Below are 27,994 nucleotides of genomic sequence, written 5' to 3' on the forward strand. Positions count from 1 at the left end.
TCATCATGTTATGGAAATGCGTTGGCTCTTACACACAAAACATAAGTAGACAAAATAAAGTTTACATGAACGCTTGATCAGATAATCTCATGAATTTTCTGGTTTCCAACCCTCCTAGGCCCTTGAAGAGGAGCTGAACACGAAGAAAAAGGACCAGGAGGCTTTCTTCAAGATGAGTGAGAGTTCTGCTTGCCCAAACCCAAGTTCTCCCAACAAACTCTCCAAGTTTGTGCCTTACCAAGACTCTTCCACCACATAAAGCAGCCACTGCATAGTATCTCCTGGCCACTGTAAGCCTCAGCACACACCCACAGGCGTATCATTAGCCTGCTGCTTCAGTTTTACTTTGCTTTGCCTGTAACGGCAGCGTACCCATCCCTCCTTTAGGTTCCTTTAATGTTTTAGTGAATATTTATGTTTTAACTTTTTTTTTTTTTTTTTTTTTTGTAGTTCATGACGGATTTTAAAATCCTCATGTGCTTCACATAACTTCATTAGATACCATCTGCTCCAATATGGTGTTTAATTTCCTCAAGTCCGCTTCTTATTGCTCATTGGTGAAACTCGAGGGTGATACGATACAGTAGGCTTGAGCTAAAGGTACCAAACATATGATCAGTCTTAATGAGTAAATATTAATGAATAAATACTATTTGGCTGGGAAGAATTTCTTTTTGCATAAGGAGGAAGAATGTTTGTTTTGTATGAAATCTGGAGAGCCAGTACAAAAGCACTTTTGTTTAAATAATAGTGCCTTTCTTCCAAATATTATAGACCTAATACACAACCAAAATCTAATAATTAATTGAACATTTCCTTATTTTTCCATGTCTGTATGCCTTGGTTGATTGACTGATTTGGTCCAGAAGTCAAATGCATGTCATATAGAAGCTAACGTCTGTGTTTTTATTTATTTTTACTGACAAAGAACGACCTTATCCTATGACGGCGTATTAGGGCCACTGTAGGGGGAAAATGGATCCGAGAGGTGGACAATATTCGGAGAAAAAAACTCGCAAATTTTCCACTTTATAAACTTGCAAATTTGCAAGTTTGTTACGATGCTAACAACCGGCATTTATGCGAGCTAACTTCCCATGAACATACGCATTTATTTTTCTAAGTAATCCATCACAAGGTCCTTAGGGTGATGGCTGTTGATGGTTATTGTTGGTTTTAGTTATGAGGCCAAATTGTCATTTAATGGGTGTTTACTGATCAGGTGGTTGGGCTAAGATGCTAGCGGAAGCTTTCACTCAGCAACGGCAAACATCTGGTGTTAGCGGAAGCAAGCAAATCGTTTTTAACGGCTATATATATTTATAAACTCAACTTTTTTTCTCTTGGTTCTGTTTTTTTCTTCTTTTTTTTTCTACAGTGGCCCTCATACGCCGTCGTATAATCTAGACCATCACTGTAAATGCTAATTTAAGTTTGTTTTTACACCCCTGGTATGAAGGATGTGCTTTTTATTTTGTATCTTGTTTGTGAGGGGGCTGCAAATCCACACCAGAATTCATTTGTCTCTTTCAAATGATTACTTTGAATAATATTTTAACAGACGAGGGACGATTCATTGTTATTCACACAGCATTGTGATTTATGATTTGTTTTTGTTTTCTGTTGTATTTTACTGTAAATTCAGTCACACTGGATGGGAACTGATAAAGCCAAAGCAAAAATACTGTTCTTTGAAGAATGTTAGATAGGGGATTGAAATTAGAATTAAAAACATGTATTCAGTGTATAATTGTTATACCATGTGCAGTAAATGCGCTGCCTGCTAACCAAAGTGCAATATTACAAGTATGTCTTTGCTAAGCTTAAAAGAGGTTTATTTATCTGAGACTTGCCTTCCTTTGCACTGAGAGGAGGAATAATATGAAGAGTTAACTCCAAAAATAGATGCAATACCCTTTTGAAAGAAACTGCATTGCTTAGAAGTTATTCAATCTTCATGATCATTTGTAATTGGAAAGCAATTTCATTTTTCAAGTCATTATCTGATTTTAGAACATAACTCTTCATATCATTTTAAGGGAGTGCAACAATTCAAACTGCTGTAAGATGCCTCTAGATGTTGAATCTGAAAGTGTTTATTTAAGCAGTTTGGCCTGCAGACATTGAACCAGGTCAGCAATCAGGTACAGCTTAATCTCCCTCTCCCTCTCAAAAGTATTCAAATGTGTTGTACAAATTCTGTTGTCATGTTTAATGGCTCCATGTATGCCTTCCTCTGCCTCAGTTTACATGATATTGTTTGTATGAGGGTTTGTGAGTGTGGATGAGACTGTATCAGAAGGAACCACTGTTGTAAATTACTCTTAATAAAGGCAGATTTTCTAATTATTGGATTGTGGTGAAGGCTCTTTCTTATACTAGTAGCAGTAATACCATCAGCACAGGCCTTCTGAAAGTGAAGGACAGTTCAGTGATTATTTTACAGTCCACAAATATGGCAAATTTCAATCATACACACATTTATAAATGTCATTAATAGTATGCCAGAAAAAGTCTTAAAAAATGGTCAAGAAGAAAATTTCAATTTCAGAAAAAGAGTCATGAAAGAAGTCACAGTATAGTGTATATAAAACAATTCAGATGTTTTGTGTTTGATAATGTCCCTAAAAAATAGTGTAGTATAGTTTGTCGAAAAGAAATCCTGTTACAGCATGTCGAAAAAAGTTATGAAAAAGTCAGTCATATGTCAGTAAGAAGTCATAAAAAAATCATAGTATAGAAAGTTGAAAAAAGTCATGCAATGTTGAAAAAAGTCATAAAAAAATCATAGTATAGAATGTCAAAAAAGTCATGAAAAAAGTCATGCAATGTTGAAAAAAGTCAGAAAAAATCAGTGTAATTTGTTGAAAAAAAGACATGAATAATAATAAAGAATGTCGAAAAAAGTTATGAAAAAAGTCATGCAATGTTGAAAAAAGTCATAAAAAACTCAGTATAGAATGTCGAAAAAAGTAATGAAGAAAGTCATGAAATGTTGAAAAAAGTCATAACAAAATCATAGTATAGAATGTAGAAAAAGTCATAAAAAAGTCAAGCTATGTTGAAAAAAGTCATGAAAAAACCATAGAATAGAATGTAGAAAAAGTTACGGAAAAAGTCATGCTATGTTGAAAAAAGTCATAAAAAGTCATAAAAAATGATAGTATAGAATGTCGAAAAAGTATTAAAAAAGTCATGCTATGTTGAAAAAAGTCATAAAAAAATCATAGTATAGAATGTAGAAGAAAGTCATGAAAAGTCATGCTATGTTGAAAAAAGTCATAAAAAAATCATAATAAAGAATGTCGAAAAAAGTTATGAAAAAAGTCATGCAATGTTGAAAAAAGTCATAAAAAACTCAGTATAGAATGTCGAAAAAAGTAATGAAAAAAGTAATAAAATGTTGAAAAAAGTCATAAAAAAATCATAGTATAGAATGTAGAAAAAGTCATAAAAAAGTCAAGCTATGTTGAAAAAAGTCATGAAAAAACCATAGAATAGAATGTAGAAAAAATTCATGAAAAGTCATGCTATGTTGAAAAAAGTCATAAAAAAATCAGTGTAAAAAAGTAATGAAAGTCATAAAAATGTCATAGTATATCATGTCGAAAAAGTTACGGAAAAAGTCATGCTATGTTGAAAAAAGTCATAAAAAGTCATAAAAAATTATAGTAAAGAATGTCGAAAAAGTCATAAAAAAGTCATGCTATGTTGAAAAAAGTCATAAAAAATCATACTATAGAATGTAGAAGAAAGTCATGAAAAGTCATGCTATGTTGAAAAAAGTCATAAAAAAAACAGTGTAAAAAAGTAATGAAAGTCATAAAAATGTCATAGTATATCATGTTGAAAAAGTTACGGAAAAAGTCATGCTATGTTGAAAAAAGTCATAAAAAGTCATAAAAATTATAGTATAGAATGTAGAAAAAGTCATAAAAAAGTCAAGCTATGTTGAAAAAAGTCATGAAAAAACCATAGAATAGAATGTAGAAAAAATTCATGAAAAGTCATGCTATGTTGAAAAAAGTCATAAAAAGTCATGAAATGTTGAAAAAAGTCATAAAAAACTCAGTATAGAATGTTGAAAAAAGTCATGAAAAGTCATGAAATGTTGAAAAAAGTCATAAAAAAATCAGTGTAAAAAAGTAATGAAAGTCATAAAAATGTCATAGTATATCATGTCGAAAAAGTTACGGAAAAAGTCATGCTATGTTGAAAAAAGTCATAAAAAGTCATAAAAAATTATAGTATAGAATGTCGAAAAAGTCATAAAAAAGTCATGCTATGTTGAAAAAAGTCATAAAAAAATCATACTATAGAATGTCGAAAAAGTCATAAAAAAGTCAAGCTATGTTGAAAAAAGTCATAAAAAAATCATAATAAAGAATGTCGAAAAAAGTTATGAAAAAAGTCATGCAATGTTGAAAAAAGTCATAAAAAACTCAGTATAGAATGTCGAAAAAAGTAATGAAAAAAGTAATGAAATGTTGAAAAAAGTAATTAAAAAAATCATAGTATAGAATGTAGAAAAAGTTATAAAAAAGTCAAGCTATGTTGAAAAAAGTCATGAAAAAAACATAGAATAGAATGTAGAAAAAATTCATGAAAAGTCATGCTATGTTGAAAAAAGTCATAAAAAACTCAGTATAGAATGTTGAAAAAAGTCATGAAAAAATCAGTGTAAAAAAGTAATGAAAGTCATAAAAATGTCATAGTATATCATGTCGAAAAAGTTACGGAAAAAGTCATGCTATGTTGAAAAAAGTCATAAAAAGTCATAAAAAATCATAGTGTAGTTTGTGGGAAAAAGTCATGAAAAAAGTAATGAAAGAAGTCATGGCATGTTGAAAAGTATAGTTAAAGAAAGGATATCCTCAAATATAGGTATGTCAAAAAACGTAATAGTAAAGCATGTTGAAACAATATATAAAAAATAATGTAGTATGTTGGAAAACTTATGAAAAAAATCATAGTGTAGTTTGTCGAAAAAAAGTAATGAAAATAGTTAAGAAGTATGATAATGAAAAAAGTCATGGTCTGTCTTAAAAAAGCCTGTGGACTGTCCTCCAAAAGAGCTCATGGGAGCAGCACAAAGACAGGGAATAATGCTTCTCAGTCATGCCCCGTTTTTCTAGGAGTTTCAATTCAATTCATCCACAAAGTCATCGTGCTTTACTGTGGTAGCACAGCTATTTCCTTTTATATCTTTTCTTTGCAGAGACTTAACATTCTTCAAGCCAGTTTTCACAAATGAAAAGTCCTGAATATCACAAAGAGTAGGCCTGTGATGCCTTCCTGTCCTCATGTTTGACTGCAGGCCAAGCTTTGGCTTATTCCATGTATGCGACTTTGAAGTAATTTCCGAAAGGTTCATGTAGGAGGAACCATCTACTGACAGCTGCTACGCGTTCCCTTGACTCCCTCTTGTGAACAACTCAGACAGACCTGCTGGCCTTGCCTTCCACGTCATGCTGAAATGCTCGTCTATTCAAGAGGATTCCCGCTCTGTACTGGAGTGTCTAGCTGGTAAAGTCAGTGAACACAATCCTACTTACTACTTTATCATGGGGTTGAAAGCTGAATACTGTCGACTTTTCCCTTTCCAGGTAAGAATTCATGATTCTGATGGAGCTTTGGCTACACGTTTCCTATCTGAAGCTTGAAGGATTGACGCACATATATAATAACTTCCATCATTTAGTGACAGCTACCTGCAGAAGTCATGATCACGGTCGAAAACCGTTTGCTTGGCTGGCCTGCAACACATTTGAACGCAATTAGTGATCCAGTCACATTGTAGGTGACTGCCATCCAGCGGACAAACAAGCGAATTACACCCAAAGAAACTGCCAAAAACAGGGTACCTTACATATAAAAATATTGAAACAATACTCAAAGCACCAAGAAACAGACCAAGAAACATTCCACCAGTGAACTATTTGCTTGGGATTTTTTTGAAATACCAATTCAGACACAGTATGACAGCTGAACTGAAAAATCAAACTTTTATTGACGTAAGGAAAAGGACTCAATGTAATGAGAAATACATAGCAAAAAATAAAAAAGTAAATAAGACTACAATACTGAAATGTTGACACCATCAACCCATACATTTTGCCTTACAACACTGTACTGAATCTTCCTGCCTTTTGTCCTCGTTAAAATAAACCCTTACAATAATATTTGGTCTTCTTTCTAGTTGCTAACATCTCTTTTGTCTGAAACATGGTTGTTATGTGGAATAACATGGTAGCGACTAGAAGCAATGTTTTAGCTTGTAGCCTTGTCTGAGTAGAGATGTTGCTTGTTTATTACATTCAACCAACTAAATCCCTTCGTCCTCTAACCCCCCGCATCAGTACAGTGTCAAAGACCCGACAGACGGACCATCAAAGGAAAAAGTGACAACAGCAAAGATATGCCTTTCATCTCTGTACAATAAAAAAATCATTTTGCTATACTGACCATGCTTGAGACCAGTCAAGCATTAATGTAAAACATAATTTTTATACAATGGTCACAATTTTGCTGTTATTTGAGCACCAAGCTTCCACTGTACACTTACAATGCTGTAAGTCATTGCACAAATCACTGTCGATCTCAATTTCTTAGTTTTTAGGTCGGATATCAGGTACAGATATGCAGATATCCTCTGCAAGTCACATTTCACCCTTTTTTTTTCTTCGATATGTGAGATAACATCTTAAAATACTTTGACAAACAGCTTCTTTTCAACTCATCAGTTCAGATGTTCCAGCCTCATCTTTACATTGGTGGATATTTGTTGCAGTGAGTATAAAAAACAAACAAAATCGCTAATAAAATCTAAAACTACAAAGCCAACAGAATGCATGCTTTGCATTCTCCCTTCCTTCATTGTGTGCAAACCTTAAAATGAACTTGCACGAAATGAAGTCACTGCAACGTTAATTATGTCGACGAGAGCATTACGATAGCACAAAGAATAATATGCATGACGTCCCTTTTTAGCGATAATAGCACATGAAAGCCCAGATGTAGTCGCTGAACTCCCCCGGTGAGTTCATGTGCAGTCTTTGTCTACTGCTGGATTTGAACATCTAGAGATTTAATTTTTTCGTCAAAGGTTTGTTTTAAGATCCCAACGAGGACTATACCTACAGTTTGCATACAGTATTTTAAGCACTGAAGCACTTTGCATATAATATAAGAGGCACCATATCATAGAAGGCATGTGTGGGAGATACATTTACGGCTGTTCTAGTGTCAAGCTTAAAGGTTGAGTAGGTCATTTGGAAAAAACACAGACATTTTGAAAATTTCCCAATTGTTTTCTCCGAGCCGACTTTTTTGATTGGACAGCGTTTTTACAGTCCGGCCACGGACACAGACAATTTTTTTTTTTATGTCAGAGCATTTAATGTATTCATCATCGTTTTTTTTACTAGGATTTTAATTAATTTAACAGAACGTGTTTCTGCATAGAATCACCTACTCAACCTTTAACGACGGCAAGACTGACGAAGGCAGCGACAAGCATATGGCAACAAAAGCAAAGCGCTTTTTTTCTTGTAAAATTAAGATTAAAAACAACATCAGCATCGACAACAACAAAATAAAAAGACGTAAACTTCACAAGACCCAACAAGGTCATGTGCTATTGCTGGTTCAGTTTAGGTAGAATATTCTTATCAAAATGCAACATCACAAAAAATGTCACTTAAAAAAAAAGGTACCTATAAATAAAATAAAAATAAATGCTAATAAGCTACAAAGTAGTGATGTGTTGTTCAATTCAACCATTAGTTTGTTTATTTATTTATTTATTAATATGGTGATGTTTCTGAGAGCACATTCACGTTATGGTTTCTTACTCAGGTAGTTTGAGGGGATCCAGCTCTCAACCTCTAGTCCTACATTTTTACAGAACCACCAGCCGCTGCTGTTTCTCTCCATCACCTCAAACACCGTACCCACTTTGAAGCTGGATGTTTGGTCGTCCCCTTCGAAGTCCGCCACGGCCTGATACAGTTCCTCCTTACTGGGCTCCTTGAGTAAAGGCGGGAGCTTGTCCCTGGGCGGGCAGGGCTTCTCACTCTTCAACGGGGGCTTGGGAGGAACCGGGACTTTATTGATTTTGGGCTCCTCTTTCTCTTTGTTCAGAGGTGTGGGAACAAACCCTTTGGGTTTAGGGGGAGGGGGTCTGCTGAGTTGGGGTGGTGGGCCCCTGGAAAGGTCCAGGATTTCTTTTAGAGCAGGCGGAGGTTTGAGCTCGGTCGGGCTGGATGGGTCGGTCTTCTTTGGGGGAGGAGGTCTCCGTGGAACCATGGTGGGGGGTCTCTGCGGAGGCTCTTTATGTGGAGGCACTGCTGGTTTTGCATGGGGTGATGAGCTCTCCTGGCTGTGACCATTGACGTGTCTTTGGGGGAGTTTGGGCTCGTCGCAGTGCTTCCCGTTGTTGAGAGTTGGGATGTGGGTGGGGGGAGAGCTGGAGGGTGCACTGGGGTGGGAACTGTTAACTGCTGAGGTGTCATTCTGGTGGTTCACCTCTGCCGACACAGCGGTGGGATCCGCCGGCTTCGGTGGCCTGAGCTTACTTCTCAGGTTGGTGATGTCTAGTTTGTTCTCTGCCGGAGGATCTGGCTTGGCAGCCGGAACCGGTTTAGGTCGAAGCCCCGGCTTCGGCTTCATGAACACCGCCGGGCCAGCCGCCTCCGGTTTCTCCTCCTGCACTTCCGGTTTGGGTTTTGGCGGCTGCTTAGGCACGGGTTTCAGATTAAACTTCTTCACCTCTTTGGCAGAGATCTTGTGGCCGCATTCGAGCCCCATCTCGTTCCGAAGGTGGAGAGCTTTGCTCTTATCTTCTTTCTTGGGTTCTGGCGGTTTGTCCTGTTTGAAGGGGGCTGCTTTGGGTGGAACCAGCGGCACGATGACAGCGGGAGCTGGGGGTTTCGGAGGCAAAGGTTTGGAGTGATCCACCCTTGGTTTCTCTGCTACCTCCAGTTCAAAGCTCTTATTAATGGACTCCCTTCGAGGAGGAAGAGCTGGTTTCTCCTCAGCCGGAGGTGCGGCTGGTGCCGGGGGTAAAGGCCCAGGGAAGGTCGGTCCCACCTTGTTGGCACTGGACTTCCAGTCTCTCAGCTTCGGACGGACACAAGAGTCCGGGGCTGTGTTTGGCTCGTCGGGTAAAGGTTTGGACCAGCTGTCATCCGTCCCCGAAACATTTGAAGCTCCAGCATCTTCCAGTCTCAGCTTCTCCATCTCATTGGGCAGCGGGGCGAGGAAGTTAGGTCGCAGGGCATTACTGGTCTTCTTGTACTTGTCTATAAAGGTGGCAGGAGCCCAGCCCTCTTTCTCATCTATCTGGATGTACCACCAACCACCATTATTCTTCTCAATCACCTGGTAGGGAAAAAAGATTTTACGACATCACTTTAAAACGTATGACAGATATAAATGATGATGACAAAATGTGCTTAATTCGGATCCAACGTTTCACAGTATTCCTTATTTAATACAACTTCATGAAGCGGCTGACCCACCTCGACTTTGACTCCGGCTGGGAAGCTGATACCATCAGGGATGGTAGTCTGGAAGTCTGCGATGGTGTAGAACTCTTCCTCCACCAGAGGAGCGACGGGGGGCTTGGGCAGGTTCGTACCACGAGGCTGTGGGATGTGGAGAAGGGACACATACAGTTTAACTTGTTGTTGAGGAATACGGAGCCATGTACAGATTTGAAGTGGATCTCTTACAATGGTGAGATCTCTGCGTGGAGGAGGTCTGTGTCTTGCTCCCACTTCTGTGGTGAGAAAAGGTGTTCAGTAACGTTCAAATGAAAATCTTACAGATTTTATTGTTTCATTTTATTTATGCATTTAACAGAGGTTTCCATTCTGATTTGGTGTTGAATATCACTTCCTACTTTTGTTGTCAGAGAAAAACGAGAGTCGGTTTTCTTTCTGGCTGTTGTCCCGGTTCTCTTTGGCTGCATTGTTTTGCTGGTTCTGTTTGGAGAAGCCGTCGAGGTCGTTGGTACTGGCGTGGGCGCCGGCGCCCGCCGACTGCTTCTGGCCCTGGATGTCGGTCTTCTTCAGGTAGGAGGCCGGGGCCCAGCCCTCGCGACCCTGGTACCTGAGGGGAGCAGAGATATACCATGATATCAGTTAATTATTGATTTTCTGCAGTATTATCTGATATCAATTTACACTTTTGTACAGATTAACTCTCTAAATATCTGCTTTTTATTGATGATTTTTACTTTTCCAGAGTGAATGTAAGTGATTGTTTAACCTGATCTTCCACCAGCCCTCCAGGTTCTTCTGAATCACCTCTACGATCATTCCTCTCTCCAGGTCAATCTCATCCTCGTCCCTGGCCGAGTACGGGTAAATCACTGAATATTTCTCTTCTGAAGTCATAAAAGAGAAAGACAATATTGTTATTTCATATAAAAGCATTATGTTTTGGAGATCAGATAGGTTCACAAATAGGGTAGCACAGACAAATGCTAGGGTAACGGCATGGGGAGGAGAAAGCACACGGTGGCACACTTGGCTTAGGATAGCTGGCGGGGTTTCAAACTGGCACTTTGTGTAGTCTTGTGTTCCACTTCACTTTAAGCTTCTCCTCATATAATGTAGAGATTTAAATGAGGCAAGGCTTGAGCAGCATCTCGTGGAGTGAGAGGATGTGAGATACACACATGTGCAACACACAAAACACACATGTTGACCACAGACAGGACAAACTCACTACTGTACTAAGAATACGGTGAATCTACTATTCGTATTTCTACTATTATTACATATGTATGTGTTAAGTGTTTCATGTGGGTTAATTGAAATGCTTCATCATTTTCAATTAAATTATTTTTTCCATTTATTCGTATCAGATATAAAAAAAAATCCACTTTTTATTCTGCATGCGAGGATTTGATTTCCATGCTTGGATCTTCCATGCAACATGTCATGCTTACACATGGACAAACACACATGCACACACACACATACACACACACACACACATTTAGAATAGGGGGAGAAGAAAGGCGTGCGCTCCACCTTGCCCAAAGCCTGTGCTGAATAGATCCCCTAAAGTTCTGCGACGACCCACGTGCCTTGGCAGTGACCAGAATCTCCGAGGCACTGACATCCCAGCACAAGTGGGGCAAAATAGGAAGTGAGCATTACATATGGAGGATGTTTTTCATCCTAAATGAAAGCATTTCAGTATAGGAGGCCCTGTTAGAAATCAAAGCTCTACTCCTGACGGGCCTGGTGCTGTTTTATCCATTTACTGACAAATATCCCTCTCGGTTTGTGCACATTTTTAATTTTTTAGAGTCGTACTGTTACAGGTTCAATCAATGCTAAATGGAATATTTATTTCCACTTGGATCCCCGTTCCAGTGTCAAACCCCATGTTTGTTGGGGATTCTACTACCAAAGAAGAATGCTTTATGTATAACTTTGTCTTTTAATCGTATGTTATAGAGCATATAGTTCACGGTTGATTAGGACTGTTGGCCGTCATCATTGTCTTGGGACTATACAATTAAATCTGTGTAATTACTTGACTTCATGGCAGTGAAAGTGTGTGTGAGATGTGAGTGAATTCCAGGCCTCTGAGGATCGTCGTACCCAACAGACAGGGATAGCTCATCATCCACTTCTAAACCACCAAAGACATCTTAGGCTTGCCAAGACCTGAAATATGGTCTGTAATTTGCATATTTGCTGGCCACTCCTCTTTGCTTAGTAAGATTCCTACCATATGCTGTGCTGTATGATTACAGTATCAATCTATCATCATCTACATTTGATCGAATCTCGCCCCAATTTATAGCAGAGATGGCTTTTTTTTAATTTCAAGTTTCATCTCTTAAGTAGTGATTACTTAAGAATATTATTTGTATTAATCAGTGATCTCTAATTGAGGTATTTCAACATATTTGGATGCTGTTCTTAAAGGCAACACACAGAACCTGACCTTGTAAAGAAAAGAAACCAAGATGATAGGTAGAGTCCCTAGTTTATTGATTAACAGACACGTTGCTTGCTGTAAATAAACCAGTTAGCTGCACATTAAACACTTCTTCTGTTTCTATGGAGTGTCCGGTGTGTACTACAGGATGGTGCATGACATGGCACTATGGGGGGTGTGTGTTGCCCTTAAGAAGGCAACGGAAAGACAACAGTACAAAACATGTATTTTAAACTTGCATATAAGGATAGTTGAGTCCTTCTTCATTCAAGGCTATGAATTATTTCACACAAGCATAAAGCTAAATGGCTTCTCTGCATTCTTAACATTTGCTTTAAGGTATTGAATGTGAAACAATAGCACCCGGATGGAAAGTGTGTAAGTACCTTCTTCCCCTGGCAGAGAGAAGTCATCGGGGTCATCCTGGGCCTCCAGGCAGGTGGCAGGGACCCAGCCCTGGGCATCATCTGAGCTAACAAACCACCAGCCTGCACGAAAACAATGTGTCAACTCTCTGATGTTATCGAGAGATGTCAAGGAATTGTGGTGATTCATTGTTGGCATCCACGACGGATATGTGTGTTTTGAAATTTCAGGAAATATCCATCCATCCATCCATCCATTTTCTACCACGTATCCTGTATTCAGGGTCACGGGGGGGCTGGAGCCGATCCCAGCTGTCATTGGGCGAAGGCGGGGTTCACCCTGGACAGGTCGCCAGTCTATCACAGGGCCGACATGTAGAGACAAACAACCATTCACGCTCACATTCACACCTACGGGCAATTTAGAGTCACCAATTAACCTATCCCCATCCTGCATGTCTTTGGACTGTGGGAGGAAGCCGGAGAACCCGGAGAGAACCCACGCTTACACGGGGAGAACATGCAAACTCCACACAGAAGGAACCCGGGCCGACCCGGGAATCGAACCCAGGACCCTCTCGCTGTGAGGCGAGAGTGCTACCCACTACACCACCGTGCAGCCCATTTCAGGAAATATGAAATTGCAAAAAGGGGCGCTGAACAGAAATCCAATTTCCTGAAAGTCGGCAAAAGAAAATGCAAATGAACGTTTCCTTCCACTACTTTTGTCCCAAAGAGTTGCATTGAGATACAGAGTTGGCAGCTCTGATTCTCAGGTTTGGTGCCATTAAATCATTGCAGAAGAAGAGATGATGTAATAAAAACACTAGTCAAACCTCAAACTACTGGAAAACATGCTGTGTAGAACTCACCAGACTCATTCTTCTCAATGACCTCCACCACCTGACCCACATGCAGGCTGACCTCGGAGCTCTCCTGCTTCTCGTAGTCCGTAACGGCCACATACTGGTCGAGGAGGAGCGGGTCTGCTGAAGTGGAATCTCCTATGGAGAGGAATGAATCCAAACAGGCTTGCTTAGCTGCGTTGTCCTTTCTGTTCCTTCGCTAGGTAAAAAAAGCCTCAACTCATTACCTTCTGCATTTCAGCGAGGATCTTTGTGATATTAAATGAATGCCCTTGAACTTGGAATCATAAGATGGCATCTGTGTGGCTTTGAGATATTGGCCTTTTAAATTTCTGAAGGAAATATGACCTTTTAAAATGTCAGATTTCAGACACACTTTAAAATACATTTCCTCAGAAGCCAATTTAAGACATCCAAACATGAATGTAAGAGCTCATTTTTGTTAAAATGCCAGGAATAATTCCAAGGTCAAAAACTTGAGAGGAGGCTGATCTAGAGTATGGAGATTCACCCAGACATGAAGCAGAGGAGGTTATCGGACGTGATTGGAGAGACGGTGTGAGCGAATCAGAGAGGAATGATGAGAGCGGCAGATTTAGTGGAGAGGGTTAAGAAGATCATCAACACGGCTGTTATTCGGCAGAAACAAACCAGCACCACTAAGACCCGCCACCATTGTAAGGGATCACAACCAGCAGCACACATTTATATCACTATGGCTCATTTCTCTGGGTTTGTGTTCTTTAAAAACATTCTGAAAATTCTAATTGTACGGTTCTTAAAATAGCCTAAAAATACAACAGCTTGTCTTTCCATCCACATCCTTCAGTGAGCAGCAGCAAGCTATGCCCATGGAGATAATTAAACAACTATATTATAGATTCTTTATCTCAAAGGCAGAACTGGAGGAACAGTAATATCAGAAATGTATCTTGGGCATATGAATTAACAAAAAGGAATGAAAACGAATCAATTTATGTCAAAAGGAGATCGGCAGGCAAGTTCACAGAGACTAGTTTGAACTTCTTGCAAGATCAGCTGGACTGAAACTAACCTAAGTAACTCAGCTTAACTTTTAAATAACATGTTTATAATATAGACTTTCCTAACACAAAAGGCTCTTTGACCTATTTACTTCACTGTGTCCCAACTCAACATGTTTAAATACAACTAAGAAATGAGCCACGCAGGTTCTGAAGACCACCAGTGTGGTAGATTTCTATTATAATGCAAGCCCCCGAGCCTTCAACACAGCAACGTCCCACCTGCCCAGACCAGGGGAGGCGAGGGGGGAGGGGGGGGGGAGAACAGGCCACTAGCAACCGGCCGGGTCACACACAGCACGACCAAGTGTTCACTACCTCGCTTTAGGAAAGTAGTCGCTCTCTCCGCAATCCCTAATGGAAAGGAAAATGAATGAACAAAATGACATGGATGCAACTTAAGAATATAAGACGAATGGAGGGAAAAGAGAGAATATAAAAAGAAACAATGGAAAAGATGGTTTCTATAATAGTCGGAAACATTCCAGACATGACACAGTGTTCTTCGTCTAGTTTTTTTAACCCGTACAAAACTATGTGGCCACTAGATGGAGACAATGTCATATTATAGACTAAGATGAAGACTTGTATTCATAATGAAAAGTCATAAAACGTGGAGTTCCATAAAAGCAGTAAAACTCCCTCAAAAGTATCTGATTTGTTTCTCCTCTGAGACAAAAATACCACGGCCGAGGCCACCTAACACCACTTTCATGTCATATAAACGAATGAAGCTGGTCTTACCTGCTTTCTTCTTTCCAATGGGTTCCCTGTTAAAGAGAGGAAATCATGACATCATCAACTTTGCTCGGCAAACTGGCACTGATTATGCCCTTTAAACAAGATCTGAATTGATTTCATTTGATCAGATTTCAAACTGTTGCATTCGTTCCACAGCGCGACACTTACACTGATTACTCCAACAAAGAATCAACAAGCATTTCCAACGTTGCCGGCACGTGTCACATCTATTAATATGCTGCAGGCACACGCCTCCCTGAGGATGAAAAGCTTCTAGATAACTGATCTCTGAAATCTAGCCTGACGTCAAATTCAATGATTTGCTGTGTCTGGTTCAGACGTTAGCCAGATAAACAGACCATCACTCCTCAGCAGAAGTCAGGAGCTGATTCAATATCCAGATGAAAAAAAAATCAATGGTGGCTAATGCTTAGCATTTCACTCCCTCTCTCCCTCCCTCTTTGTTATCTAAATATTACTCTCTTACTAACAGCCTTCCTGTTTCCATCTCACATCTTCCACGTCTGCTAAACCCAATCCTTCATCTCCCTTGATCGTTTTCCTTGGCAACAACTGCTTGTTCCTTTCCCCCCTGAATCAACACCAACTCTCTCAGCCACATAAAGCATTGTTCGATCGGCCAAGCTGTTAATTGCGGGGGCTTAAGCCTCGATAAATCTATATCCATAAGCGTGCCCATTAATGTACTATAAAAAGAAAATCCCCCGGTTGGGCCGACCGAAGCGGCACCAATGATCTGGATCGTTATGGAGCAGGAATGTGTGTGCACGGTACGTGAAAGCGCCGCTCGCTTTGAACTGAGGTGAAACAGGGGTCACATAAGGCCCCGGACGTAGAGGCTGACCTGGATCCCTGGAACCCCCCATCTGATTATCTTACTGAAACTAGAGAATCAAATCGCACGCCTTTATATTTTCATATTGAGGCTCGTTATGGAAAAACAGAAAACACTGGGCTGACTTCAATCTCAACTTTCATGGGAACACTCACACCGGGCAACCGTGCTTAAAGTCACATGATGAAGGGGAGGACAAATTCTAACGAGGGGAATCATGGGAACACACTTTCCAGGTTCGCTGTGACAGAAAGGAGGTGACATATTCAGTAAACAGGTGAAAGAGATCCACATCTTTCTTCCCCTTTGCTCTCCCCTACTTTCCCCCATCCTTGTTACACTTCCTCTCTTCTACACACTCCTCCCCTTCTCCCTTGTCTCCTCTGGTTCTCTGACTGACTACGTCCTCTTTTCATTCAATACCGCTTTCCCCTCTCCTCTCACTTTGCTGCTCGTAGGGAGAAAGTCCAAGATGTCCCTCTAAGTGCAGCAGATTTACAGGCCATGATAAATCTTCTCCCACAGTGACTGCTGTGTCTGTACGCCGGCCTCCGTTGTCAGTCAGCCAAACAACAGGCCGCACTAGCAGAAAGCAGTAATCCAATTTCCATGAAGACAAACCAAGGTCTTTCCTGTATCCATCCGCCTCGAGCGAGCGCTCCGCCCCCTTTCCTACCTCTCCCAACACATGCCTGGGGGTTTCAGAGGAGGAGTAAGGAGGTAAGTGTCCTTGGCAACCTCCTCAGATTTTAATCATACAACTAGTAGACAGCTGCTTGACAGTTGGCCGTGCATACCGACTGGATGTGCAAATGAGACCATCTTTGCTTTGTTTGCCAGCGGTGGAAGAAAGAGTCAGATCTTTGACTGAAGTAAACATAACACTGTCCATGAAGTGAAACATCTCCATTACAAATAAAAGTCCTCCATTAAGAATTGTCCTTCAGTACGAAAAGAAGTCTTGTCAGAAAAATGGCCTCTGTGTAACGCAATTATATATCATATTATCATGTATAAGCAACATGTTAATGTTTTATTAAATTACAGGTCAATGTGGGGCAATTTCTACAATTGCATACACTTACTTTATATTTATTGTAAATATATATATATATATATATATATATATATATATATATATATATATATATATATATATATATATATATATATATATTATTTTGTATTTATTGTGGTCTTAAATGTATTTCCCATTTGTCATATTTGGAGTGTTACAATGCAAGTATTTCTTCAAATCAATGAATAACACAAGTGACGTTCTTTAAATCTTTCTCAATAATACTTCCATATTGATCAGGCACAGAGATTTAAGGAAGTTTCTTTCTAAAGTAACAGGAAGTGAACTGAGTGACACATTCACACAATTCCGGAGCGAGACGGCAAAGTAAACCAGCTAACTGCAGCAGACTGCACACTTCAAAGTGACACCGAATCCATCCACATTATAGATGACAACATGGCGGGCTGGTGCGAGCGGCCGCCTCATATCCAATCCCCATAACAGCGACGGATCCTGTTAATTGTCCTTGAGCATGAACCCCCAGCTGCTCACTCGGTGTAAGTACACTCCCAATTACCAAGAATAAGGATGGAAATATTGTGCTTCTTTCCACACGATGCGTTAATAATTGACTAACATAAATGATTTGTTACAAGATTAAAGGTAAACATGAAACTCACTTTTTCCACCAACAAAAACAGAACATTTTCTCATCATAGAAAATCGACCTATTTATTATTAAATAAATCCATTAGCTGAGCAACATTTCATTCAGTAGTAAAACGTAATACAAGATCGTTTCGGCTGTCATCACGGCGACGCGGCTTGCAGCTAACAGTGCTATCAGCTGTAACCGTATGAGAGCAGTGCAGACTGGCGGTCATGAGCTAGCCAGTGGGACACGCTCACATGCACGTGCTCACACGTGCACTAAAATCTATCAGAGGACTTATCAACTTAATTTCCTGCCGTCTGAGTCGACGTCTCAGCGCCCGGTGTTAGAGGTGATGACAGAGAGGTTAAAACTAATAACTCAGCTGACAGCTGTTGGTGTAAAAACCATCTCCGGGGTGAAAACGTGAGATCCGTCTTTATGGTCTTTATGAAACCAGCCACCCGTAACCTCCACTGCCCTCAAGGTGCTGGAAACCTAGCTCATAAACACATGTGTGACTGAGGCCCGTGAGAGAACGTAGGTGCTTGTCAACACGCGCAGATGCACATAGCAGGTCCACATAGCACGTGGCTGCTGGCTGAAGTGAGCTGCAGGTACATGCCACGCTTCAATGCTAACTCAGCACTAAATAAGGAAGATCAGGAAGTGCAACAGTATGACATCATATCCATAAGAAGGTTTAATGAGTGTTCATTACCGGCAGGCTGGGGATGGACGTTGGCAGGACGTGACATGACATCAGTCAGGGGAACAATGACTGATGTTTTCCACCGTATGCGAGCCTGTGTCTATGTGCGTGTCTCCGATGTGTGGTACACTTACTCCTTGGGCGGGTTCAGGTCTTCAGGTCTGGTCTCGAAGAACACCCTGACCTCCTCGCACTGGGAGATGTAGACCGGCAGCTGAATGAGAGCCTGCAGGCGTGAAAAACAGAAGATAGCAGGAACGTTGGGTAATGACATAAACTGACAAGTAAAACCATTTCAGTGAATACAGAAGTCATGAGGTTATATATAGTTCAGTGGGGCTCTGACTCCCACAAAGTCACAGAGCAAGCAATTACTGCAAACAGAAACGGCTTCTTGCAGCGGCTTAACCTGCAGAAAGCACCAGCAAAGGGTGACATGAACCCCTAACGCGTGTTTAAGGACGTATTCAGACTTCCCTCCTGCGTAGGGACAAATATCATACTGGATAAATAGCATGGAGAAAAACATGTTTTATTTGATCACAGAAATGAAAGCTACTTATCTGGTTTGTTTGAGAGGTAACAGACTTTAAATGTCACCAAGTAACATTTCCATCTCTCATCCTGTAAGCAGTGATGCATTGAAGTAATGAGGCATATTATATATGTATGTATTTTTAAAATCAGATTTGTTGAATGGGAGGTGCCTAAACTGATGAGTCGACAGACAGACAGACTTATTATTCCCAGTAGCGTTCAGTTGTCTTTTTGCAGTGTTTTTCCAACCGGTTTCTTCTCCGGTTCTCAGTTCATTGATCCATCTCACCTTCCCTCCTCCCTCATCCTACATTCATGCCTCTGTGGAGGATCACTAGCAGCGAGGGAGATGAGCCCTGACAACAAGGCTGGAGATGAAAGGCCAACGGCCACATAGAGTTTCCCCTTCATCGGCGTGGTCTCTCCCTCTCTCTCTCTCTCTCGCACACACACACACACACACACACGTCTGAACATGTTATCGCACTCTCTCTGCTGAGTCTGTGTTTTATCTGCTTCACCTACGCTTTCAACCAAACCACTGAAGGGCAGCAGTGAAAACAGATAATCGCCTCAGAAGCTTCATGGCCCCAAACCAGCAGACAGAATAACTGCCGTCATGGTAACCGTCTCTCTTTACAGCTCAGAGCTAAGCCACTCCTCTTCTTGCTGGCAGCCAAAGCTCAATGCCATCCATCAAGCTTCCCCTGCTGGCCTATACCTCTGATTTTAATACTCCTAAGTGTTTCAGTTGTGTCCTTCCAGCTAGCAGAGTCTTTGTCTGTGTGTCACACTCTCTGGCTTCCGTTCCATATCTATCAGCTGTGACGTGATACCAGAGTGTGTGTCAAAGCACCAGCCAAGGTGCCCTTGTCCCATGTGCCACATTTGCCTCGTCATAGTTACGACCGTGCGTCCGAGCCGACAGCTCGTGTTGAAGGAAAGGAGTGGGACCGCTGCCACGGACAAAGCATAACTAGTGTTTTCCATCAGCAGCAAAGTCGTATGGAGTGTGCTCATGTGTTTTTTAATTCATGGCACCGTGTTGCTGGATCATTATGCAACACCACAACCTCTCTTTTTCAACAGTTTCATCCATATCTTACTCCCAGTCTTTGGTCCTGCAGCCCACGACGATGCACTGTGCCTGAGGTCAAAGTGCATCCTGAACCGGCTGTCCTCTCCTCGGATTTATTCCTCTGCTCGTGTCGGCCCGCGGCCCGTCCGCTCATTATGATTCTCCCCAGGGACGAGACGGGAGGGAGGCTCAAGGTACATTACGGCAAATGGACTTTATGGGTGTTCTTTACAGCAGGCAGCATTAAGGTAATTGTGTGTGTGTGCGTGTGTGTGTTTTCTCCTCGGAAAAATAGGTAATGGAATTGAGAGATCTAGTTGTGCACTCTGATCAGAAGTACAGTTATGCACAGTGACTTTGCAAATGTGGATACATTCACCAATGGGGATCCTCAGTCTTGACAAACAAATGTCTCTACTAAAAATGTGCCAGTTCTTAGATATGAAAAGGGCTGTCTGAATAAGAATATTCTCTGTCTGGAGCATTTTTTTATTTAATGATTTGTTTAAGTATTTAAGTATTATGCAAAACACTCGTTTATTTTACTTACAAAACAGATTTCTTTTAAATATTTTAAACAGACGAATGAAGGGTGAGTGGGAAAAGCTTTTTGACTCTTTGATGCGATGTATTTCATCAAGCTGTGTGACCTTTCATGTCATCCTAGCTCAGCAGTCTTAGTCTTGGTTTATGCAAACAATCCCTGACTCCATGTTATTTCTTTTCTCTTTTCCTTCTTTCTTTTCTCCAACTGTATTTCTTCAATTGCAAAAAAAAAAATCTTTACAACCAGGGAAATTCCATGTGACTCAGGTCAAAGCCTCAACTCTACAACAGAAGGGCTGACTCAGCTTTTCCCCAAGAAAAACACATCGTCAACCTGCGTGCATGTGGGGGTGGATGAAAAGGCTTTTTTATTGTGCTTATAGTCAAGTTTGGAATCGTTTAAACCATTTGCATTTGTATCAACATCGCTCAGCCCCAAACCACCTTAAATAATGCTGACAAAACAGGGAGGCCAAGCAAAGACAGAACAGGTAAATGCAACCTCGAGAACCTTTACACAACAACAGCTTCGACAATAACAACCCCCAAAAGTTGCTCAGCTATTCCCATAAACATTCACATCCACAGACACGAACCAACAACTCCCCCAAACTCTTATTTTTCACATAAGTGTTTAAAGATGTTGCCTACACCAGCTGTACATTCCTTTAACCCCAGACGACACTCGGTGGAGCCGAAGCTTACAGTGTACTCACGAGCCCATCCGGTCCTCAACAGTGTTTATCATACAGAAAACTCTTCTCCTCACTCTAAAGAGTTGCTTTTATTCATTGGCCCCATCAGCACCATGGAAGAAACTCATTTGCACAGCGATGGTAACATGAGCCTCTTTGTGGAAAAGAGAAGTGATCCCACGATAAAATAGTACAGTTGAAAGTACAAGGATGTACATGTAAGAAGTCAGAAATAACTTGTGAAAACATCCTCAAATTTCAGAGACAGAAGGAGGTGTTTGTACGATTTAGAGGCCCGAAGGCAAACCTGTTTAAAATAACAAAAAGTCTGGATGTGCTTCCTGATGCAAGCTCAGCACCAGCAAGCTCTTTGCCTTTGGCACAACTCTCTGCTGATAGTTACCACAACAACATGAGAGGCAACAACTGCTAATCATCTCTGGTATTTCATGAATACCAGAGCAACAGTTTCAGACCAAAATCCTGTGACTTTGTGGCCAAGATCTCCGTTTGGAGAGCAGATCATGAAAAGTAAAGATCCCTGGTTGCAAAGATCCCTAGTTCCTGCAGGTAAACCGCCTGCCACCTAATTTGCTAAGAAAAAAAACTGAATTCATTTCAAGGGCAAAATACATTTTTTTTCTCATTGCGTAGAAACATCAATCAGAATGTATTCATTTAGGTTGCCGTGGTAACATTTCTGTCAAATTGTAGCAATTAGCAGCTAGCTGTTGGCACTTTTATAGTTGCAGCTCTGCTATAGCGCAGCTTTATTTTTTTTTCACCCCTCGAGGCAAAGTGATTAATCTCTTTGGTAAAAAGCCATGTAATGGGCTCGATAATGCAGGTCCTACTTTATCTCTGTTTTTACTGGTGGAGAGAGCTGTATTGTAAATGGTAACATAAGGACATCATTCACACATTTCAACACATTCCTAGAGTCTATAAAAGTGGGGTTCCTATTGTCTTTCTTCACTGACAACATTATGCGGTTGTGTTGGACATTCGGGAGGCACAAGGACATTTTATTTGCATTTTGCTACACAGAAACAGATTTGGATCCCTTAAGAAAAAAATGTTCGCCACCTTTATTGGGGAGCACAGTGAAAACTACAGAGCACCTGGGGAGCTTTTAGGATGCCTGCTGTCAGAGAGGGCGGCTCCAGGGAGTTTAGCAGGGCCACACGCCACAGAAGGGCCAATTTCCAAAAGCAAGGGCAATGTTATTATTCATCCAGCTGTTCTTAGCACACTGTTATCCCAATAAATCTAGTTGTCATGCATATATTGCAGTGTGGCTATGAGCTTAACTTTAACGAATGAAACCACATATGTGAAGTGGAATATCGACAGATGAAGGTAAGCGATTCTGATTTTAGGGACTCCAGTGTCCCAGATTTGTAATCCTAGACCTGCATTCGACCTAGCTCTACTGAAATCAGATGGTCGGGTCATTCAGTGTGATCCTGAATGTGCTGAAGCAAACTGTGACTGGCATTGCTCATGTATACACAGAGTCCATGAAAGGAGTATTTTTCCAGTTTCCTGTTCTGAGTTGACACAACGTGGGTGGGTTACTTGTTTTTCCTTTTCCCTCGGAGCAGTGTGCTTTCTACCTTCATTTTGGAGTATAGCTTTCATGAACGCCAACATATATGACTGCAGGAGATTTCCACGTTAATGTAAAGTATTGGTCAACACACTCACCCTGCAGTACTCGTTGATAGGCCTCAGCCTTTTCATGGCCACATCTCTGATATGGCTCCTCCTAAACAGGATCTTCCCTGGAAGAAAGTAGGAAAAACAGACGTAGAATTCACCTTTTCACTTTTAATCAGATCTCAACGTTTCCAGTATTCCACAGCAGAATTATATAATTATTTATAATGGGCATGTATGTGTCTATTATATGTATCTAAACAATATTACTAAATACAATTTGGGATTCTGGTTGTCTTGTGAAGAGAAATATTAAAAAAGTCAGGAATCCACTGAGGGTCAATAAGGACACAGCGGCTTTGACAAATCATGGTTAGTGAGTGAATTAGCATGCAGACGCAATATAGCTGTGTCATCAATAACACTGACAGCACAATGAGTTTGGTAAGGAGCTAGGTGATTGGCTGGCCTTTCCAAGTCATGAATAAATGATTTGGGGGGGAAAAGCAAATTATGTGTGCATGACAGCTTAAATGCTATTCCTCTGCGCTTATCTCCAGGCCCAAATAACCACAGGCACAGCCGAGGCTGGGTCGCCATAACAATAACAAGAAATGGCTACAAATAGGCCCTCTTAAAACACTCTCCTCGCTTAACGGCGGGCAGGAAATTTCAGAGCGAGCGTTCGTTTTCTCTAATAAATTCACAGAGGCAGCTGTGATGCAAACTATGGGAAGTCGAAGCTGCAACAAGATCCTGAATATAAAAATGAACATGTTTTCAGAAGTCACCGTATCACATCCATCAAGGGGGTTATGGTATTTGTTTAAAGAATATTTAAAGCAGACTTGTTGAAACATGAATCAATCTCACAGGAGATCACTGCTGAGCAGGCAGCCTCTCTACAGCCCCACCCTAAGTTGTTACTAAATATGCATTTGTGCTTCCTTGAGCCATACGGACAGAGGGAATGACATTTTGAAGGAAAGTAGATCCAGGAGAGCGTCTGATTATAAATATTCACGTCTGTAGATTAGTGCTCGTCTTGTGAATCACACCTTCTGAAAATAAAGACTAAATAAAGGAAATGCATGAGTGTGTAGAGACTGCTGAGCGGATGGATGTGTGGTGACTTCCTTAGAAGACCTCAGTTCTCACACGTTTCACACAATAACCACTCACCAAAGTCCAACTTCCACGGCAACCTACTAACTGACTCAAGTGTGTGATGCAAATAACAGGAAACTAAAGACTAATGACGACTCTGACCACCCTCTGGACATTTTCTTAAACGTAAAAACAAATACCGAGGGTCAAAAACAAACATCGGACCTCAACTTTTGTCCACTTTACAGTTTGGTACAGTCTCCACAAAGTTGCTGCTGGTGTTAGCAGCCGAAAGGACACACTGTCTGGACAGAGATTTGAAAGTCAACCCGTCAACGCATCTCTCTCCCTCCCTCCCTCCTTCCCTCCCTCCCTCAAACAGAAAGCTTTCTTGACAGTTTTCCAAAGCTCTCAGGGGTCAGGGGAGATGCACTGACTCAACACTGCCCACTCTGTATGCAGGGCAGCTTATGGGTGCAGCCAAGAAAAGGGCTTGTTTGGGAAAGAGACGCAGGGAGGGGAAGGAAAAGCTGCTGCCTCGGGTAGACTTTATGGCAAATCTCAGAGCCAGCAGTGACCAAGGGTATTAAACAACTCTTGTTTCTCCGAGGAGAGCGAGGGAGTTTAGATGGAGGGTAGAGGCAGATAGAGATGGGAACACAGAGAGAGACTTTGTTACACACCGTACATGCAGACAGCTGTCCTCAGTGCTAACCTCTTAATTACTCGACTCACCACACATGAATTCCTCCTATTAATTCACCTCATTTTGGATTTTCTGGGGGATTTTGTCGAGTTAAAACCTTTACAGAACACCAAGAGCTATAGATTTAGAATGGTTGAGGACGTTGTTGACTTGGACTTGACTGCTCTAAGACTAGACTCCCCAGAGACTTGAGTTCAGACTAACTGTGAGGAAATATTTTGCAACACTGTTCGTAGTCCCCAGACGAGGAATTCTACCAACTTATATAGAGTGGTTGACTTGAGCCTTAGTGGGAGGGGAATAAAACAAGTTTGACCTTGTAAAAATCCAGGAAAGAAATCTAATCTGCAATGTTAAGCACATATTTTGAATATTTTATTATCAAGCCTAAATATTACTTTCTACTCCAGACATCAGACTTGACTTGAATAAGTTGAAACGACCTGAACTTGCTTTTAAGAGACGCAACACTTAACTTGGAGTTAATTGCCAAGTTTTGTCCTAGCAAGTCTCAAGACAACTTTGCGGTCATTCGAGGCAAGACATGAGACTTGACTTGAGACTTGCTAGGACAAGAGTTGAAGCTTAGCTTGACTCAGGACTTAAGTCAGACTCGTCTCAAGTGGCATTCCCCAAAAGGCTCCATGTTACACTGCAACCAGACAAGTGTGGAGCTTTTAAGAACATGCTGTGTGTGTGTGTGTGTGTTAATTACTGTATTTTTAGGCACGTTGCTGACTAAGGGCAGACAAAACTCCACAAGTCTGCTACTGGTACACCACATCCAAGTGAGCAAGAGCAGTGACATGAACGAGGCATAAACAACGAGGTCATTGTAATTGTTCGGCTATTTTCTTTCATAAAAAGGACCAACTTCAGAATGTGTTATTCAGACCCAGAGAAACATATTTGACCTGTCCAACATGCTGTGCCTCCTACTGTGGCGGACAGAGATCCCCAGCCAAACAGAGTAGCTGAAAAAAAGTATTTTCTGTTGATCCATCATGGAGAGGGAAAAAGAGGCCAACCCAAATAACAAATTCATGGTTTACTTGTGGGATCAAAGTTCATGAAAGCCTATAAGCTCTTTATCGTGCAGGGGCCCTAAGAAGAGCAGACCCACATTCCATCTTTGACTCATAGTTTAACCACCCCAACTCTAGATAATTGGTATCAGCTCTTTTTCAAAGGCTGACCTGCTGGTGCTGCCTTAAAGAGCATCGTACGGAGCTCTGGGATGAACGGATCAAATTTATCACTTTTATCTAAATGTCATGTAGAAAGCTATTAAATGGATTTATCACCACGAGTGTTATTCAGATGACAAATGGCTTTTAGATCGTCTGCACATCTTGAGGTAACAGATTTGACCTGCTGAACAAGTTATGGGTTTAAACGGCCAAGTTTGTAAAGGATACAATACTGCTATTAAATATTATCTTTAGAAGACTTCTTCTTTTTTTTGTCAGTGTAATCGTTTCTACAGCAAATGCAGTAGCTTAGATTTTGGTGTGTGTACCTGGCAAAAAAAAGGCAGCAGAAATCCGACACTATCCACACATGCAGACGACCACTTTGCTGATGTAGAAGAGCAAAAAGAGCAAAGAAGGAAAATCAGCACAAGGCCTTGAACAAACCAAAGTAAGAAGGGGAAACCACTTCCGTGCCTTGTTATGTTGGTCTCAGGCCACAGTCCAGACTTTTGCTCTGTAAGTGAAGGATTTTCTTGGCCGTCAGGAAAATTCTTGCACAAATCAGGTCAAGCGTTAGCGTGGTATTCATCTCGGAGCGGCGTATGACCTGATCTGGATTCTCTTAAACCTCAATTTATGCAGTCACCAAGCATAAATAAGGTTTATCCGTATGATTGGATACTGTGTCAAAGCAGCATTCCTAGAACGTTCCATGCAGAGACTTTAACTTTCGGTGTCTCAGCAGCTCCACAGGAGCCTTCCTCCACTTCAATGCTCTTATTCTTCCACAGAAAACAGGAGAAGTGGAAGTGAAAGCCTTTACCTACACTCAGAGACATTGCAGAGAATATCTAGAATTACAGGGTGTAAAAGGAAAAACCTGGAAGGTTGGATGAACATTCGTAATAGTACCCACGGTCAGTATGCCACATCTGACTGTATAAGGGGATAATAGGGGATGGAATTAAATGTTTTTCTATCTCGCTTCCCTCCTCCTACTCAGTCCATCAACAGTCGGAGATTCTGTGTGTGTGTGTGTGTGTGTGTGTGTTCTCTCAATGAGTTCCAGACCTGCATGGCCACAAAAAATAAAGTCGTATCCCCCACTCGCTTGGTAGGGGAGATGTGGGTGGGGTCTTTGTGTGAGGCTTTCTTCCAAACCCTCATAAAGGATTACTTTCATCAGAATCTGAATCTCAAAATATTTCAAAAGTTTGTCGTGCACACCCAAAGCCTTTTTATTCCAAACGACCGCCATTGTTACTTGTAGAAAACACTCAGGTTTTACACAAGATGATGATTCTGTCGTGACGGCGGTGCAGCTAAGCCAAAGAAAACAGCTCATAATGAGTGTTGTGCATTGTAACCGTTTAGTTTTATGATCACAGGTAGGCACTCAGACGATCCAACACTACTCTAGGTAATTGTTTAGTATATCTATGGGCCATATGCTTAGAGGCCAGCTGAGTCAGCGGAATGTTTAAAGAGTAGGTGGAAAAACATCAATAGTGAGGTTATGGCCAGTTATGGTTACAGCAGACTGCTCTGGTTGGTACTTTGGTGTGCAAAGTGATCTGCTTCTCTGAGTTCATTCAAGGCCCATCGGTGAGTCATTCTGGTCCACATTTTGACCCAAAGCGTGCAAATGTGTCCGCTGGAGAAGCTGAGGGAGCCAGAATGAGGCAAACACACAAGAATTCAGTGAAGGGAGTGATTCTAGATGAGTTGATTCATCTTTGTCCAACCAAAGTTCAAAACTCAACGAAGCATCGATATTAAAAAAAAAGGAGAAAGAAGCAAATGCTCTAATTTCAGAAGTTAAAAGCGGCAAATGTTATGGCATTTTTCTTTCCTTATTTCGTATAATATCCAAATAGTTCTTCCTCTGTTTACTCTGAACAAGTCACAGTTGTGTGCATGGGATACATAGATATGTTTAAGGGCCTTAGGGGACACTGTGTGTGTTCAACTCTTACCTGGTAGGAATGGAATGATCCTGCGCTTCGGGTCTTTCTGGCCCCCTTCCACTGGGAATTTGTCCAGCAATTCCATCTGAAACACCACAATTAATTAAAAGTTATTAGCACATAATGCACTGACACGTAAACATGCCGTTTGCATTACACACAACGGGATAGTTGAGGCTAGGGAGGAAGGGTTCAGATTTTTTTTTTTTTTTTACAAATCAGCAGTTCCTACGAGGAATTTGGCCAATAAAGGAAGGTCTGCCAATGATTAGGAATGTCCTGAGCA

General features: G+C 41.0%; 2 protein-coding genes across 4 annotated transcripts in view; one reads left to right on the forward strand and one right to left on the reverse strand.

Annotated features, from left to right (window-relative positions):
- Window positions 1-2,349, forward strand: part of stk10 (serine/threonine kinase 10) — a 33,824-nt gene extending 31,475 nt beyond the window's left edge. The window contains exon 20 of the mRNA XM_084029388.1: window positions 119-2,349. Coding sequence (XP_083885514.1) covers window positions 119-259 — 141 coding nt within the window. The 3' untranslated portion in view covers window positions 260-2,349. The remainder of the gene's footprint in view (window positions 1-118) is intronic.
- A 3,637-nt stretch (window positions 2,350-5,986) lies between these two features.
- Window positions 5,987-27,994, reverse strand: part of sh3pxd2b (SH3 and PX domains 2B) — a 32,886-nt gene continuing 10,878 nt past the window's right edge. Inside the window, exons 3-15 of one of the 3 annotated variants that reach the window (XM_084028036.1) lie at window positions 27,718-27,793; window positions 22,784-22,860; window positions 18,355-18,446; window positions 14,983-15,008; window positions 14,557-14,592; window positions 13,202-13,333; window positions 12,351-12,452; window positions 11,043-11,126; window positions 10,273-10,390; window positions 9,905-10,113; window positions 9,735-9,781; window positions 9,522-9,647; window positions 5,987-9,381 (exon numbers count right to left, since the gene is read on the reverse strand). In XM_084028036.1, the coding sequence (XP_083884162.1) occupies window positions 7,840-9,381; window positions 9,522-9,647; window positions 9,735-9,781; window positions 9,905-10,113; window positions 10,273-10,390; window positions 11,043-11,126; window positions 12,351-12,452; window positions 13,202-13,333; window positions 14,557-14,592; window positions 14,983-15,008; window positions 18,355-18,446; window positions 22,784-22,860; window positions 27,718-27,793 (2,667 nt within the window). In that variant the 3' untranslated portion in view covers window positions 5,987-7,839. The remainder of the gene's footprint in view (window positions 9,382-9,521; window positions 9,648-9,734; window positions 9,782-9,904; window positions 10,114-10,272; window positions 10,391-11,042; window positions 11,127-12,350; window positions 12,453-13,201; window positions 13,334-14,556; window positions 14,593-14,982; window positions 15,009-18,354; window positions 18,447-22,783; window positions 22,861-27,717; window positions 27,794-27,994) is intronic. The other 2 variants (XM_084028037.1, XM_084028038.1) reach the window with 2 other exon arrangements.

This window comes from Eutrigla gurnardus (genome assembly GCF_963514095.1).
Source record: "Eutrigla gurnardus genome assembly, chromosome: 15".
Taxonomy (NCBI): domain Eukaryota; kingdom Metazoa; phylum Chordata; class Actinopteri; order Perciformes; family Triglidae; genus Eutrigla; species Eutrigla gurnardus.